Source organism: Macrosteles quadrilineatus, unplaced genomic scaffold (assembly GCF_028750875.1).
Source record: "Macrosteles quadrilineatus isolate MER2022 unplaced genomic scaffold, UCM_ALF_1.0 Scaffold_9__3_contigs__length_116548681, whole genome shotgun sequence".
In the NCBI taxonomy this organism is placed as follows: domain Eukaryota; kingdom Metazoa; phylum Arthropoda; class Insecta; order Hemiptera; family Cicadellidae; genus Macrosteles; species Macrosteles quadrilineatus.
Genome location: NW_026542602.1, coordinates 2887205 through 2905605, shown reverse-complemented (window position 1 = coordinate 2905605; position 18401 = coordinate 2887205). Strand labels below are relative to the sequence as shown.

Sequence of the window (18401 nt, the reverse complement as noted above, 5' to 3'; positions counted from 1 at the left end):
CTGCAGTTACAGTTGTAGATTTCGCCATCATGGAGCTCCTACTATGTGTGGTGATTCTCCTTGCAATGGTAAAGTATTTCAAGTTGTATTCTTATCTTAACCAGTATCAAAGCCGTCATCTTGTCCATTCATTTATACTGATAGTTTGTAAATAGAGAAGTTCTCACCATTTCCCACGGAAACGTTTTTTACTTTTCTAACATTACTTAATTGTTTTGTATGAAGCTCTGTATTTTTAGATGTGATTATACTGTTGTATGCTATGGGGAGTGAGCTGATCTAGTGGTAGAGTGCGGGGCTTCGGGGCTCGAGGTCCCGGGTTCACATCCCGCCAATCACCAATTGACTTTATCCATGCTATAATTACACAACCCTCTAGGACTAGGCTGAAGTAATGAAATATGCAAAACAGTTCCAGGCTAGAACCTAGCATCCTGAAATGTGAAGGTGGGACATAGAAAAACATGTACACTACAAACTGCATTTAATTTTTCTTGAACACTATTTAGCCTCTAAGATGAATCCATAAACATAATTCTATAACACAATGTTAATGCTTTACGTCTTACATATTAATGTTTTTTTTTTCAACACAGATAAACATAAACGTCGCTCCGATGTGGCCTGAACCCAAACGTGAACCACTTTTCGTCAAGGATTCTGTGAGAGGTGAGACACTCAGTTTTGTGACGTCTGCTATATCCGTGTGATTAACAATATTGAAGTAAACTAATCTAATGACGCAACATAGATTACGTATTTTAAGCTGGATATGAAAGCAGAGATTTCTGTGGAACGGAATCTGTTTAGCTTTTTTACCAAACGAAACCAGCCTTTCCGTTAGTCAGGATCATTTATTAAATGTCAAATGATCGAAGACAGCTGGGCCTAGTTTTGATAATCAAAGAGCTACAATGGTTTCTCGGGATGGAGCAAACTTATGATTATACTATTTACTTACATCTGAGAGAAATCATGTTTTGGTTTTATCAAGCCATCACTGTGTAAGGTCCCAAATTGAACCTCGATTCAAATTTAAATTAGAGCGGGAAATATACTTTAATACTTTATTAATACTTTTAATACTTTTTTATATTTAATACTTTAATATTAATATGGACGAATCCTATACTAATAGCATAAACATATGTTTTGGCAGTTCCATTATTTAAACAATGTTAAATCATGTTTATTTTCGGGCCAAAAACGTCATTTGTTTATGTTTATGATCCATACCGGGGTATAACCCCTCACAAGATTGCTTCGTATTATTACTAGTCGTTTCTTGAGTTTAAATTAATTCTTGGTGTAGATTAATTGATGTATACTCGGAATTACCACATACAACCAATCCGAAAGAATTGCCAACTGCATAAATTTTAATGCTTGAAATACCCCCGCCACAGCAAACCTGCAGAATAAGCGAATTTCAACTTGTATGATTACATATTTACTTAAATATTTCCATAAATAAGACATATTTATTCCCAATTTAAATAGCATTAGCTTTAACGAGTGCTTAGGTTTGCTGCTACGGGGGAGGTAAACACTGTTTTTTGACCAAACGTCAATAGTAGGCCTATAGGATGAAATAAATAAATTTGCCAAATTTGATAAACACATATCCATAAACAAGTAAACTACAACAGTTTTCATTTTCTCCATAAGAATAACATGGGAATTTTAAATTTAAACTTTTTTGAATTTTTACCGTAACCATTAGGCATACAACAATGCTTCAATATACTAATTTAGTATATTGAAGCATTAGTATATTGAAGCATTTTGTAGAGCTTAAAAAAAGAAATAATTTAGTATTACTAAATTATTTATTTTTTTTAACTCTACAAAATGGTTGGGAAAGAAATTCCAAAATTTTATGTTTTTAGGGTCAAAATGGAAAAAACCCATTTTTACCCCAAATAAACACCCCATAAACCCCTGTTCCCATGGTCTGATCATGCTGGTTCGCGAACTCGTACGAATAAGTATAGGTTACGTATAGGTATAGGTATAGCTGGTACGTTTACACCAAATTTCATCAAAATTGGATAGTTTTTGTTCGAGTTATCGTGCTAACGGACACACACACACACACACACACACACACACATACGCACATATATATATATAATGAGTTAATGCATCGTTTCTGGAGGGTTGAATAAAAAGAGGGATATAACAAAAGGCACTCTATTCTACACTAATAACTCAATTAAATTCAGATTAAAAGAGAGAACTTGTCTTTCTGTCTCATCTTAGCGATAAGAAAGTCTAGATATACTTTATATACGAGGTAGTTTCTATATGTTAGCTAAGGGAGAACTAAAAACCTACTGAACCATGGTTGATATTTTATACTTATGTAGTTAATGATCCCAGCAAATGTTAAAAAATAATATCCATGGAATTGAAACCCACTCAGGACTTGAACCCACTCCAACTCTTGCCCTGTAGACGTAATGGTTGTATGAGGTTGAGGTTTTAGAAGCCAATATTGGTTTGTCAACGAACAATAATATAAACGAGAGGTCGTCCAGTGGTCGAAACTCGACCAAAAATATGTAATGTACTCACTTATCTATTTTCACCCCACACTGTAAATAAAACATGTGATTGGAGTTTCCTCCATTTGTTTTGATTTTCTGTTTATATTTCGTTGTTATTTCGTAACCAGCATAGCAACGCATAAGATCCGTGTTAATTTTTTCAAATTTTTAAACTCATTTTTTGTGCTTATCTTTGAGCCTATTTAAATTTATAAAGGGATTCTGCACACCTACAGGAAAATAGCTTTCCAACGGTATGCGTAGATTTTCCCTACGATTCACACGAGCTGAGAAAAAAGGTTTTAAAGAAACATGCTTGCCTATTAATATATAGATCCCTGAATGTTTACATTCGCTCTTCGTACACGATTCTGCCAAACAGCTGACTAAGAGACTGTAATACAATTATGTTATAATATTGACAGTAGTAAACTTGTTATAATTATGTGGTTTTTCTTACTATTAGATTTATAAAAGAAACAGAAGGCAGTAAAAGCCTGAGAGAACGAGGCTGGAAAATGTACGTTTAATGATAGATTGACATTAGTTAATTGCATGTTATAGTTATTGTATCACCTGTCTTCTGTGTGCTTTAAGGACTGTTGGTATATATTGACTTAGATATTGCACTTATTAGACATTTTTTTGTAAAATAGCACATCTTCAATCAAATCTCATTAGTTACAGGATATGTAACATATGACTATAACATATAACGCCCCTTATAAAGTATATACACAATATCAATTTTATCAATATTGCACATTTATACATTCATTCGGAGTTTTGCTATTTAATAAAAGTTTCATTTAACAACAAGCTACAGTTGTTATGATTGCTCTTAGTTTACTATACTTAATAGGTTTGTATTTCTTTCCAGTTCTCACTCGTGGTGAAGTGCCAGAATGTCCCAGTGCTGCTGATTTCGATTCGTCCAAAAAAGGTTACGTGCAACACAGTTTTTATAATGGAAATAAAATGCCCATGTACCGCGAGAATACCTACACTTTGAATGAACCCAAAGGGTGGCAGTGGTACGTCTACTTCCACTTTGCAGTGTTGTATTGCCAATGGCGTGCGGATGATAACACAGAGATTAAAGATAAAACGTACGTTATAATCGCTGCCCACAATCGTTTGAATGATCATCGTTTGAAAGGTGATCCTTTGAGAGATGATCGTCTGGATCCTGATGTGATTCTTGATACAATCTCCCTCTCTGGACAAACATGGGAAAGATGGGGTAATCATAGAATTATAAGAAAAGTAATTCAAGCATCTATTCGCCCTGTGTTCAGTCCACCAAACTTTGACGAAAAAAAGCAAATAGTGTACTTCAAACACAGGCTTGAGAATGATGAATTAGATGACACTGACAAAGAAAAATGCTCTAAGTTGACTTACTCGTTTGATCTTACTCAGCATTTTCATCGCGGTGAACCAACAGCAGGAGCTGTACTCACTGAAAAATGCAAAGCTATTGCAGGCCTCTTAAAACAATATCAATATGGAATTCCCAATGAGTTTAATTCGTGGATTGCATATAGTAACATGAACTGTGCAGAGCCGGAGCCAGGGGTAGAAGAAGTTGACTGCAAAGAAGTACGAAGATCCATCACTTTGATTCCCGATGACGAAAGAAATAAGTAGTCATGTTGATGCTGGATCAATGAATAAAGGTCTACTAACGATCACTTAGAAATTAATTATTCCTTAATGCTACGTTCAACTAGGCCTATATAAACACATAGTTTTAGGAATAGCCAAAGTCCACATGATCAAGAATTATTAAACTTAAAAGAAATCTTTTTAGATGTTGTTTGAAACATAACGTGTCGCAAGTTGGTATTACGTTTTGATCTGTAGGGAATTCAAATCTAGGCAAAGGTCCACGAGAGTATAGCAGTCGATTTGGTATTTTCTACTGCAATGCTCTACTATGTACTGTAGGGAACAGGGTCATGAATAAAATTGACCTCTCATAAGTGTAACATGCTACATGGACTCTAATACTACGTTGTATTTTACTTAAGGGTTTTAATATACTAACCGTATACCTCACATTGAAAACATATATTTGAATTTGATCATGTTTTGAAACCAACAATTGACTAAGAACAACAATTCAGTTTTTTACCTCTTCCACACCTTAATATTTAAGCTTCTAAATTTGTTTGATTACAACACAAATATACATTCTTCCGATGGAAGAAAATCAAACATATTTTAAACAGTTTTAAGCTAATCAAACATTAATGAACATTAATATGAATATTTTAAGTAAAACTAGTTGGACAGTCGAGTAAATTGTACATTTTAAAATGGTTGAAGAATAGTTTTCCATGCATAACCAATACGGTAATGTAATTGTCCTTTTGAAAATAACTTTGTAGCTGGGAAAGATCGTAGAGCAGACTAGTACCTCTGGATTGCGAACAAGGTATGGAATCAATGTACCGAAATACTCGTATCTGTCACAAACCAAAAATCGTGGTCAAATCTGTTACGTGCTCACAACTGAGTAACATGTGTAATTGGTACCCGAATTACACAATTATCATTGTCATCATACACTATATAGTTTAGCAGCTGTGACCTCGTGAATGACGTCATAACCAGCTCGCATTACGTAAATCCACTCGAAACTAATATTGAAGCCAACATATGTCTGTTAGCCGAAGAAAATTCAGTTCTGTAACTCTTTGAAAATTGCTTATAACAGTGGTAGACATTAACTATGTTGAGAGTTTAGCTTCAGATACTAAACTCTGTTGCTTCTTCATTGAATATCTGTTATTAAAATAAGATCAATAAGCTTGTTATCAATGTTGATATCCTTTATTTACTATTAACACTACTCATGCAAACTTTGTACAAAACAAATAAAGGATAATTTGAATTGATTGATGTCAAATCATAATGTAATCTTCACATTTTAAACGGATAACTCGAACAACAACACATACTTAGAAGTTTAAAGCCAAGCAGTAAAAATTATATTTCCTGTTTCATCCTTTTAAAAACTACTTAAAGCTTAAGACTGTGAAATTGGAGTCTTCTAGACACGTGTCACAATGGAGAACATAAAACATTCAATACTGATACAAATATACATAGTCAAAAGCAGCGAGTCTGAATATGATACATGTATGACAGACTCATATTGGAAACCAATGAATATAAAACAAGAATATCACTGTGCGGCATACGCCATTCTACTTGGTGAAATAGTTTCGTTACATTGTAATGTGATTTGCTTCACTTTGAACAATATATATAGTTTTTTTGTTGGATATTTTTAGTTCTATAAAACTGATTGAACCGTATAAACTGCTGTATTAATGTGTACAATTGTCCTCTACTCTAATAAATAATCATTATCTTTTATACATTCAAAATTATTATGATAAACAGACAATATTTATGCAAAATTAATTAACATTAATTTGTAAAACAAATTCCCTCTGAGGCCAAAAAATGTTACACCGACAAGAAACAATTATCTATGATGATTTACAAGTTTGACACAAAGAAGCATTTTAGAGTAGGACTACCAAATGGGATTATGCTTAGAGCAATACCCCCGTAGCAGCAAACCTGCAAACTAAGTCCCATTTTCCTGGTTGGACTGTTACTAAAACATATCTTTAAGTGTCAGTCCAGTTAATTATTGGCTCATCCCTCGATTTTCTCGCTTTCAACTCACAGGCCTTAGATTAGTACAGTATATGGACAGTCCAATGCAATCCAGAATGAAGCCGTAGAACCTATTTAGGAAATTTGTTGAGCGGAGCGAGCATAGCTCTTATACCACACTCCTGCTTTTGTTTTACAAATACTTCCCCTGAAAGGCTACAACGATCCGCACGAAATTTAGCACAACCATAGTAGCTAACAGAAGGTATAGTTCTAAAATGGTAGAAATCGGACCAAAGGGTCCGGAAAAATCGGACCACAGGGTCCCTTTGTGAATTTAAACTTAGCAATTTAACATGGGTCTTATGGCTAAATTGGTCATCACCGCAGCATTTGAAGATAGCAATAAAAAGGTAAACAAAACAGTCGTAACAAATGTTTATCAACAAGTCAACTAAACTATCACATTACATATACGGAAAAAAAGGAAAGAACAATCAGATTTATGCCGTTGAGTATAATTTACTACAATAACCAATTAGGCTTACGCACCATCGTTTTGAAGGTGTTCAGATGGATTTGTCTTTTAAAACGTTTGGATTCGTTCCGCAAAATACCACTATTGTGAGACTATGTCATATACCAAGCAAAAGTATGAATGATAAAACAGTTGTTAACCAAAACAATTAATTACAGCTAGGACAATATTTCACGGTAATAAATATTTTTAAGGTTAGCGTGACGATTGCCTAAATCATTTATTCAGTCTGAAACATACAGTAACGGTTATAACCTCAGAACCCACCATAGTATTTTTCCATTGTTAATGTTGTTAATGTTAATACATCCACGACTTGGATGTATAATAATTCACGACAAAACTTACCACTTTATACTTGGTTCTACGAAAACCTGCTTTACTCTTCTTAAATGTAAAATACTCTTGTTGTTTCATGGTAAGAGGTTACATTTTTACATTTTATTCCAAACATTTCAGTGCAGTAATTTTTAGTAGAAACCCAAAACAGTTTGTCCCTTCTGATCTTGAATTTCCTGCACCATTTCTATTCATCAACTAAATTAATGCTTTAGTGTATAGCTTCCGCTTTTCATGTGATATCAAATCTCAGATAAGCTTCAACATTGAATAATAATCTATTATATCATCTACGCTCATGTAATGAACATCTTATAACCCTTAGTAAACTTGATTCAGGGAATGCAATGTTTAACATTTTTGCTTTTAACATTGCTTTACTACAATAATGATTTCAGAAACATAAACACCTAACAATTTTCTCTTGTGATTTGCAAATAATGAACAGGAGCTCTTTATATTGATAAGTAAAACTACTGTTAACACTAATATTTATTCATATGATTATGATAAAATTTGTAAAGAACAACATGTACTAATGTAGTAAAATGTATCAGAAAACGTACAACTTGTGTTTTAAATCCATATAAACCCTTGTAAATTTGACATGAACAAAAAATTTGGAAAAGTATTTAAAAGGTGACCACAACTTGCTTAAGAAAATTATTTTTATACTAGTAGCCTATATACTAAACTGTCATGTAGTATAAAAAATGTCTACGCATTTCAAGGGGATGCATATTAAGTTAAACATAAAAATATGATAATAAATAGTAAATTAAATTTTAAAATTATTAATAAATTATTAAATTATGATAGTAAAATATTTTACAAGGACACTTTTTTAGTGACAGTAATGTGCAAAAGGTAAAGAATATAATAGTTCAGCCTACATATAGTATTGGATCACTTAGATTTAGATTAAACCTAAATAGAAAGTTTGTCAAAAGGATATAACTCATCTTCATTACACTAATGAGGTAAGAGACTTAGCTTTCTAGATATTTTTGACTATCTTTATCAAAACAAAATGCGTCAAACAAAATGCGTCAAACAAAATGTGTCAAACGAAATGCGTCAAACAAAATGCTTCAAACGAAATGCGCCAAACAAAATGCGTCAAACGAAATAAGGCTGGTTATTATTCACGATAAATCATAGGTTTTGACACTTTTAATCAGCATGCAATTATAATGATTGACATGTTTTTTTTTCATAATTTAAAGAACATTTGCGTATGTTAAACAGGTGTATAAAATGGCACTCATCGGCTGCAGTTACAGTTGTAGACTTTGCCATCATGGAGCTCCTACTATGTGTGGCGATTCTCCTTGCAATGGTAAAGTATTTCATGTTGTATTCTGATCTTAACCAGTATCAAAGCCGTCATCTTGTCCATTCATTTATACTGATAGTTTGTAAATTGAGAAATTCTCACCATTTCCCACGGAAACGTTTTTTACTTTTATAACATTACATAATTGTTAAGTCTGAAGCTCTGTATTTTTAGATGTTATTATACTGTTGTATGCTATGGGGAGTGAGCTGGTCTAGTAGTAGAGTGCGGGGCTTCGGAGCTCGAGGTCCTGGGTTCAAATCCCGCCAATCACCAATGGAGTTTATCTATGCTGCAATTCTGCAACCCTCTAGGACTAACCTGAAGTATATAAACCTTGCATCCTAAGATAAGGTGGGACATAAGAAAAAATATGTACACTACAAACTGCATTAAACTTTTGTAAAATTGAACACTATTTAGCCACCAAGATGACTCCATAACCATAATTCTATAATATAATGTTAATTTTTTTCAACACAGATAAACCTAAACGTCGCTCCGGCTTGGCCTCTTCCTGTTCGTGAACCACTTTTCGTCCAGGACACTGTGAAAGGTGAGATCCTCAGTTTTGTTTCATTACCTATATCTTTGTGATAAATTCATATATTTAAGTAAACAAATCTGTGTCGTTTTTCAATTCTTCTTTGAGCCAGTGACGCAAATAAGTCTGATGATATAGTTATGATTTGAAATAACTATATCAAATTATATAGTTACAGTATTTTTGTAAATGTAACATAATAGTATATAACGCCACTTTTAAGCATCTAGACAATATCAATTGTGTATCCATGTATACATTCAGAGTTTTGCTATTCTCGTTTAACAGTTTGTATTTGTTTCCAGTTCTTACTCGTGGTGAACTGCCAGAATGTCCCACTGGTGTCCAACCGTGCAAGGAAGATGAACCTTACGCACTTTTTTATGATTGGGATATAATGACCATGTACCGCCAGAAATCCTATAGTGTTAGCACCTTGGGACGACTGCAATGGTGGATGACCGCCTACTTCCACTTTGCAGCGTTATACTGCTGCTGGTATGAGGATGATGGGAAAAAAATGAAATATAAAACCCACGTTATAATCGCCGCACACAATAAATTGGAAAATGACTTTGGCCCTGATGTGGTTCTTGATACAATTTCATTCTCTGGAGAAACAGATGATTCGAATATAAAAGAAGTAGTTGAAGCATCTATTCGACCTTTGTTCAGTCCGCCAGACTTTGCTAACAAGAAGCAAACCGTCTACTTCAAACACAACCTTGAGAATACTGAATTAACTGACACTGACAAAGAAAAATGCACAAAGTTGACTTACTCGTTTGATCTTACTGCGCATTTTTATAGGGGCAAACCAATAGAAGGTGCTACACTCACTGAAAAGTGCAAAGTTATTGCAGGCGTCATTGATCAATATCAATATGAGAGTGATAGAGAGCATTCGTGGCTTAGAGATAGTAACATGAACTGTGCAGAGCCGGAGCCAGAGGTAGAGGAGGTTGACTGCAAAGAAGTATCGAAAGCAATCACTTTGGTAGATCTCAAAGACAAAAAAACGTGGTAGTCATGTTGATGCTGGATCAAGGAATAAAGAGCTACTAACGACCACTTACTTATTAATTATTCCTTAAAGCTGTGTCTTATATAAACTAGGCCTATATAAACTCATAGTTTTAGGATTTGTCTAGGTACACAGGGTAATAAATTATTAAAATTATAAGAAATCTTGTTAGATGTGGTTTTAAACACAACTTATCGCAAGTTGATATCCGTTCTGTTTTTCGTGACGTTCCAGTCCAGAGAGCTGAAACCCTACTGGACTGAGGCTGTTTTACGACTTTGTCCTCTTCAGCCAGGTATAAGTGTTTTGATCTGTGGTAAATTCAAATCTAGACGAGAGTGTTGCAGTTGATTTGGTATTTTTACTGCAATGTTATACAATGTACTCTAGAGAATTTAGTCATAAATAAAATTGACCTCTCGTAAGGGTAACATGCTGCACAGACTCTAATACTACGTTGGTATTCACTTACAGGTTTTAATATACTAACCGTACACCTCACATTGCAAAAATCTATTTGATCATGTTTAGAAACCAACAATTGATTCTAAAAACAAAAATTCAGTTTCTTCACCTCTTCCACAACTTGTTATTTATGCTTTTACGTTTATTTCATTACAATACAAAGATACATTCTTCCGATGGAAGAAAATTAAACGTATTTGAAACAGTTTTAAGCTTATCAAACGTTAATTAACATTTTCAATCAGTATTTTAAGTAAAACCAGTTGGACATGTGCAAATTCTACATTTTAAAATGGTTTAAAATAGTTTTTGATGCATAAGAAATAATGTAATTATCCTTTTGAAAATAACTTCGTAGCTGGGAAAGATCGTATTGCAGTAGTACCTCTGGATTACGAACATGGTAAGTCATTAATGTACCAGTATACTTGTATCTGCCACAACCAAAAATCGTGGTCAAATCCGTTACTTGCTCACAACTCTATTTTATAAGTGTAACAGTTGTCATTGGTCCTAGCGTTGCACAATTATCATTGCGATCGTACACTAGTTTAGCAGCTGTGACCTCGCGAATGACGTCATAACCAGCTGATGAACTTTACCTGTAATGGACTGCTCGGTTTACGTAAATCCACTCGAAACTAATATCGAAGCCAATATTTTTGTGTCTGTTAGACAAAGAAAGTTCAATTCTGTAACTCTTTGAAAATTGCTTATAACAATGGTAGACATTAACTATGTTGAGAGTTTAGCTTCAGATACTAAACTCTGTTGCTTCTTCATCGAATATCTGTTATTAAAATAACAAAAAATAAGCTTGTTATCAATGTTGATATCCTTTATTTACTATTAACACTACTCATGCATATTTTGTACAAAACAAATAAAGGATAATTTGAATTGATTGATGTTAAATCATAATGTAGTCTTCACAGTTTAAACGGATAACTCGAACAACAACACATACTTAGAAGTTTAAAGCCAAGCAGTAAAAATTATATTTCCTGTTTCATCCTTTTAAAACTACTTAAAGCTTAAGACTGTGAAATTGGAGTCTTCTAGACACGTGCCACAATGGAGAATATAAACATTCAATATTGATACAAATATACATAGTCAAAAGCAGCGAGTCTGAATATGGTACATGTATGACAGACTCATATTGGAAACCAATGAATATAAAACAAGAATATCACTGTGCGGTATACGCCATTCTACTTGGTGAAATAGTTTCGTTACATTGTAATGTGATTTGCTTCACTTTGAACAATGTATATAGTTTTTTTGTTGGATATTTTTAGTTCTATAAAACTGATTGAACCGTATAAACTGCTGTATTAATGTGTACAATTGTCCTCTACTCTAATAAATAATCATTATCTTTTATACATTCAAAATTATTATGATAAACAGACAATATTTATGCAAATTAAATTAACATTAATTTGTAAAACCAATTCCCTATGAGGCCAAAAATTTTTACACCGACAAGAAACAATTATCTATGATGATTTACAAGTTTGACACAAAGAAGCATTTTAGAGTAGGGCCACCAAATGGGATTATGCTTAGAGCAATACCCCCCTAGCAGCAAACCTGCAAACTAAGTCCCATTTTCCTGGTTGGACTGTTACTAAAACATATCTTTAAGTGTCAGTCCAGTTAATTATTGGCTCATCCCTCGATTTTCTCGCGTTTAACTCATAGGTCTTAGATTAGTACAGTATATGGACAGTCCAATGCAATTCAGAATGAAGCCATAGAACCTATTTAGGAAATTTGTTGAGCGGAGCGAGCATAGCTCTTATACCACACTCCTGCTTTTGTTTTACAAATACTTCTCCTGAAAGGCTACAACGATCCGCACGAAATTTAGCACAATCATAGTAGCTAACAGAAGGTATAGTTCTAAAATGGTAGAAATCGGACCAAAGGGTCCGGAAAAATCGGACCACAGGGTCCCTTTGTGAATTTAAACTTAGCAATTTAACATGGGTCTTATGGCTAAATTGGTCATCACGGCAGTATTTGAAGATAGCAATAAAGAGGTAAACAAAACAGTCGTAACAATTGTTAATCAACAAGTAATCTAAACTATCACATTACATATACGGAAAAAAAGGAAAGAACAATCAGATTAATGCCGTTGAGCGTTGTTCAGTATTTCGTATAAGTATTTGATGTAATATTATTTGTCAGGCAACTCAACACTGTTTCATTTCAATTTTCTATCGTTATCCCTTCCACAGAGATAGAGAGAGGTCCCGTTATTCTACACCATTACTTGCTTAGAGGGGTCTAAGTATTCCCTCATTGGTGAACTAAATTATAGCAATAAATTTATTGGTCGAGACGGTCATGTGACCACTGGCTACATATACATGTTTAATCAGGGGCATGTTATCCAAGTGTCTATTGGATCACTTAGATTTAGGTTAAACCTAAATAGAAAGTTTGTCAAAAGGATAGAACTCATCTTCATTACACTAATGAGGTAAGAGAATTAGCTTTCTGGATATTTTTGACTATGTTTATCAAAACGTATATAAGTAAACGAGTAGCCATCAATTTTAACTGGATTAAATAAAGGATACCTCATTTATAAACACACTTACTCCTAAGAAAAAGAAGGAGTATATTTTAATAATATATACGTTTAAAATTGCTTCAAACGAAATGCGTCAAACAAAATGCGTCAAACGAAATGCGTCAAACAAAATGCTTCAAACGAAATGCGTCAAACAAAATGCGTCAAACGAAATAAGGCTGGTTATTATTCACGATAAATCATAGGTTTTGACACTTTTAATCAGCATGCAATTATAATGATTGACATGTTTTTTTCATAATTTAAAGAACATTTGCGTATGTTAAACAGGTGTATAAAATGGCGCTAACCGGCTGCAGTTACAGTTGTAGACTCCGCCATCATGGAGCTCCTACTATGTGTGATGATTCTCCTTGCAATGGTAAAGTATTTCAAGTTGTATTCTTATCTTAACCAGTATCAAAGCATCATCATCCATCATCATCCATCTTGTCCATTCATTTATACTGATAGTTTATAAATAGAAAAATTATCACCATTTCCCACGGAAACGTTTTTTACTTTTATTACATTACATAATTGTTAAGTCTGAAGCTCTGTATTTGTAGATGTGATTATACTGTTGTATGCTATGGGGAGTGAGCTGGTCTAGTAGTAAAGTGCGGGGCTTCGGAGCTCGAGGTCCTGGGTTCAAATCCCGCCAATCACCAATGGAGTTTATCTATGCTGCAATTCTGAAACCCTCTAGCACTAACCTGAAGTATATAAACCTTGCATCCTAAGATAAGGTGGGACATAAGAAAAAACATGTACACTACAAACTGCATTAAATTTGTGTTAAATTGAACACTATTTAGCCACTAAGATGACTCTATAACCATAATTCTATAATATAATGTAAATTTTTTTCAACACAGATAAACATAGTCGCTCCGGCTTGGCCTCTTCCTGAACGTGAATCACTTTTCGTCAAGGACACTGTGAAAGGTGAGATCCTCAGTTTTGTTACATTACCTATATCTTTGTGATAAATTCATATATTTAAGTAAACAAATCTGTGTCGTTTTTCAATTCTTCTTTGAGCCAGTGACGCAAATAAGTGTACGTAGCTGAATTTGAATGCAAAGGTTTGTGTCGAATTTAGTGATATGTGTAGCTATTTTACTAAACGAAACCAGACTTTCTTGTTAGTCAAGATTCTCAATAATCATTACAGCTGGGCCTAGTTCTGAACAATGAAAGAGCTACAGACTTTTAACGGGATAGCTTATACTAATAACTGATATATGGGAGAAATCAGTTGTTACCAAGCATTGATCACGTATCCGAAAGTGCCAACTGCATGAAACATTTTAATACTTAAAAAATGAATCGATTAGAGAACGCAATACAGAAATTAAACAAAAAATCGTTTTCGTCTTTGGATTTGACAAATTGAGTAGTTATTGGGTAGTTTGATCTTATACTTAGTTCTTGATCTTGAAACTTTGCGTTCAACAAATGGTTCTTTATAAAGAAACAACTGGTTTACGTGAAAAAGCAATAAATTAGCCTTCTGGACCAGTAAACGTTTTTAGTGTGGAAGCGTAGACTTTTATGGTAAAAAGTAGTTCAGTTTTGTGTTTCTTGGTGGGATATAGTAATAATTATTAGTTTATGAAAAGTTTATGAGTATAAAGTATAAAGTTTATGAAATGAGTTTAGTTTTAATAAAATTATAGAACAGTTATTTTTCAATTTAGTTAGTTTACTAGTTCAAGCAATTAATAATGCTTTTACAATAACAAATACTCCCGCCACAGCAAACCTGTGGACTAAGCGAATTTGCTTTTGCCTGATTTTGGATTTACATAAAAATGTCTCCTTAAAATATCAAATTTATTCCTTAAGCATTAGTTTAACTAGTACTTGGTTTGCTGCAACAGGGAGGGTGAAAAAAGTGTGTTTTCTTTGTAAAATGTTAATAATTTAATATGAAATAAATGCAGTTTCCAAATTTGTTAAAAATATTTTCACAAACAAACAAACTACAACAATTTACTTCTCCATAAGAATAACATTGGAATTTTCAATTTACAATATTTTGGAATTTTCTTCGTAAACATTTGGCGCATAGTAAAGTTTCAATATACTAAATTATTTGATTTTTTAACAAAATGGTTTGGAAATAATTTGCTAAATGTTATGTTTTTAAGGTCAAAAATGGGAAATCCCATTTGAATTTCTTTCAAAGTTTCGTAAAGTAGAAGAGAACGAAATGTTATATTGTCTTGGAATTATTTCAAACTTTTTTGGCTTCAATATTCTTCATATTTTTATAACAAATTCTTTTGTGGGTTTATTTTTCCCAGACAAGGCGGGCTTATTTAAGTTCTGTAGTAGTTATGGTTGAAGACTTTTGTGTAACTTAAGGCTTCTAACAAGATGAATCTTTTCCAGTATAATGTGACTCGCGATAGTTTATGTAAGTTGAAAAATCTGGACAGGTCTATTCCCAATGGGGTTCGACGATTTTGTTTATAAAGTAATCATTTAGGTCAATTTATTCTTCTTTTTCATTCTCTGCATTCAGTTCTGGAGGGTTACATATTCACAAACAAAGAAAGTAACAAAATTACATAAGGCATATTATTATACTATTCTACACAAATATATCAATTGAATTCCGATAAAAAATACATTGAATTCCATGCATACATTCAGAGTTTTGCTATTCTGGTTTAACAGTTTGTATTTCTTTCCAGTTCTTACTCGTGGTGAACTGCCAGAATGTCCCACTGGTGTCGAACCGTGCAAGGAAGTTTTGAGGTACCCAATTTTTTATGATGGAGATAAAATGACCATGTACCGCCAGAAATCCTACAGTGTTAGCACCTTGGGACAACTGGAATGGTGGATGACTGCCTACTTCCACTTTGCAGCGTTATACTGCTGCTGGTATGAGGATGATAAGAAAAAAATGAAATATAAAACCCACGTTATAATCGCCGCCCACAACCGTTTGAAAGATAAGCTGGGTCCTGATGTGATTCTTGATACAATTTCATTCTCTGGAGAAACATATGATTCGGATATAAAAAAGGTAATTCAAGCATCTATTCGACCTTTGTTCAGTCCGCCAGACTTTGCTAACAAGAAGCAAACCGTCTACTTCAAACACAACCTTGAGAATACTGAATTAACTGACACTGACAAAGAAAAATGTTCCAAGTTGACTTACTCGTTTGATCTTACTGAGCATTTTAATCGTGGCAAACCAACAGAAGGTGCTACACTCACTGAAAAATGCAAAGCTATTGCAGGCCTCATTAAGAAATATCAATATGAGAGTGGTAGATTGAATTCGTGGCTTGATTATAGTATCATGAACTGTGCAGAGCCGGAGCCGATGGAAGAGGAGGTTGACTGCAAAGAAGTATCGAAAGCAATCACTTTGGTAGATCTGAAAGACAAAAAAACGTGGTAGTCATGTTGATGCTGGATCAAGGAATAAAGAGCTGCTAACGACCACTTACTTATTAATTATTCCTTAAAGCTGTGTATTATATAAACTAGGCATATATAAACTCATAGTTTTAGGAATTGTCTAGGTCCACATGGTCGTGAATAACATTGACCTCTCATAAGTGTAACATAATGCACAGACTCTAATACTAATTTGTAACTCACCTAAAGGTTTTAATATACCGACCGTACACCTCACATTGCAAAAATCTACCAATTGACCAATGAACCAACAATTGACTCTTCTAAGAACAACAATTTAGTTTTTACCTCTTCTACAACTTGTTATTTAAGCTTCTACATTTATTTGATTACAAACACAAAGATACATTCTTCCCATGAAAGAAAATCAAACATACTTCAAGCAGTTTTAAGCTAATTAAACATTAATTAGCATTAATGTCAATCAATATTTTAAGTAAAACTAGTTGGACAGTCGGGCAAATTGTACTTTGCGATCGTACACTATATAGTTTGGCAGCTGTGACCTTGTGAATGACGTCATAACCAGCTGGTGAATTTCACTTGTAATGGAGCTCTCGCTTTACGTAAATCCACTCGAAACTAATATCGAAGCCGACATATGTCTGTTAGAAAATTCAGTTGTAACGCTTCTCTTTAAAAATTGCTTATAACAATAGTAGACATTAACAATGTTGAAGGTTAGCTTCAGATACAATGCAGGAAGAAGTAAAAATTCAGTAAATCCAGTAATAAAAATAAACAACCACTCTTTGGAAAAAGTTGTTTCTACCAAATTTTTAGGCTTAACATTGGATGAAAATTTATCATGGAATCTCCACATAGATCATGTAGTTAACAAAGTCACCTCTGGATTGTATGCTTTATATAGGATGTCTAATTTTTGCTCAGTAAATACATTAAAAACAATTTATTTTTCTCTTATTGAATCAGCAATCAGTTATGGCATTGAAATCTATGGAGGTACATCAAAACAAAATTTGGATAGAATTCTTATTCTTCAAAAAAGGGCGATAAGAATCATAATGAATTTGAATTTTGGTGATTCGGTTCGTCAGCATTTTACAGATTTGGGCATAATGACTGTTTACAGTTTATATGTTTTTCACACAGCACTTCATGCTAAAAAACTAAGTATAAACAATCTGGTTCCCAGGTTAGGTGACAGCCATTCCTATTTTACAAGAAATAGAAATCAAATTGCCATTGATTTCCACAGGCTAGAGTTTTATAATAAAAAACCATTAAATGCGGGTGCTAAGTTTTTACTACGGCTACCTGTGGAATTGAGAAACGTTAAATATGTAAACATGTTTAAGAAAAAATTAAAACTGCATTTGACAAATAAAACATTATATAAATTTGATGAACTCTGACAACCATACTTTTTGTTGTTTATGATGATCAACTGTTGTTTTAAATATGTACCTTATGGCTTATGGAGGAAATGTAAAGAAATTAGTTTGTTAGCTGTAATTTAGTATAATGACGCCATTCGATGTATACCACTGTATATAATATGAATAAAGACATTTTCAATTCAATTCAATTCAATTCAATACTAAACTCTGTTGTTTCTTCAAAGTTGAAGACTATCTTATATAAATCTGTGAGGTAACAAAGGTTGTTACACCATTGGCAACTCTCTGCATATCAAATGCAGACAGAGTTGCAAACACATTATCTCTGACAAGCTGATACATCTCACTATTGGCAACTTGTCTTCTATTCTACTTTCTGTATAAAAACTCGTATTAAGTTAAACAATTATTGGCACTAAAGTAGTTAATGAAGTATTACATGGACGGTCTGCGCTATTTCATTTACCAAAAACATGTTGGGACGGTATTTATACTGCCCGAAACGTGCTCGAATCCCACCGAGTGAAATTAAAGTCTGTTTTAAAGTATGTAAAAATTTAAATTTAAGTAGTCAA

At 33.4% G+C, this 18401-nt stretch overlaps 1 protein-coding gene across 2 annotated transcripts; it reads left to right on the top strand.

Annotated features, from left to right (window-relative positions):
* Window positions 1-17: 17 nt before the first annotated feature.
* On the top strand, window positions 18-16477 carry LOC129003237 (uncharacterized). 2 transcript variants are annotated; one of them, XM_054431530.1, is made up of 3 exons: window positions 18-68; window positions 13897-13966; window positions 15724-16477. In XM_054431530.1, exons 1-3 carry the CDS (start codon window positions 30-32, stop codon window positions 16443-16445), a joined length of 831 nt encoding a protein of 276 aa, XP_054287505.1. In that variant the 5' UTR covers window positions 18-29; the 3' UTR covers window positions 16446-16477. The 2 variants fall into 2 exon arrangements, with proteins under 2 accessions (XP_054287505.1, XP_054287506.1); XM_054431531.1 differs by lacking the exon at window positions 18-68 and adding an exon at window positions 13344-13400.
* Window positions 16478-18401: the final 1924 nt, after the last annotated feature.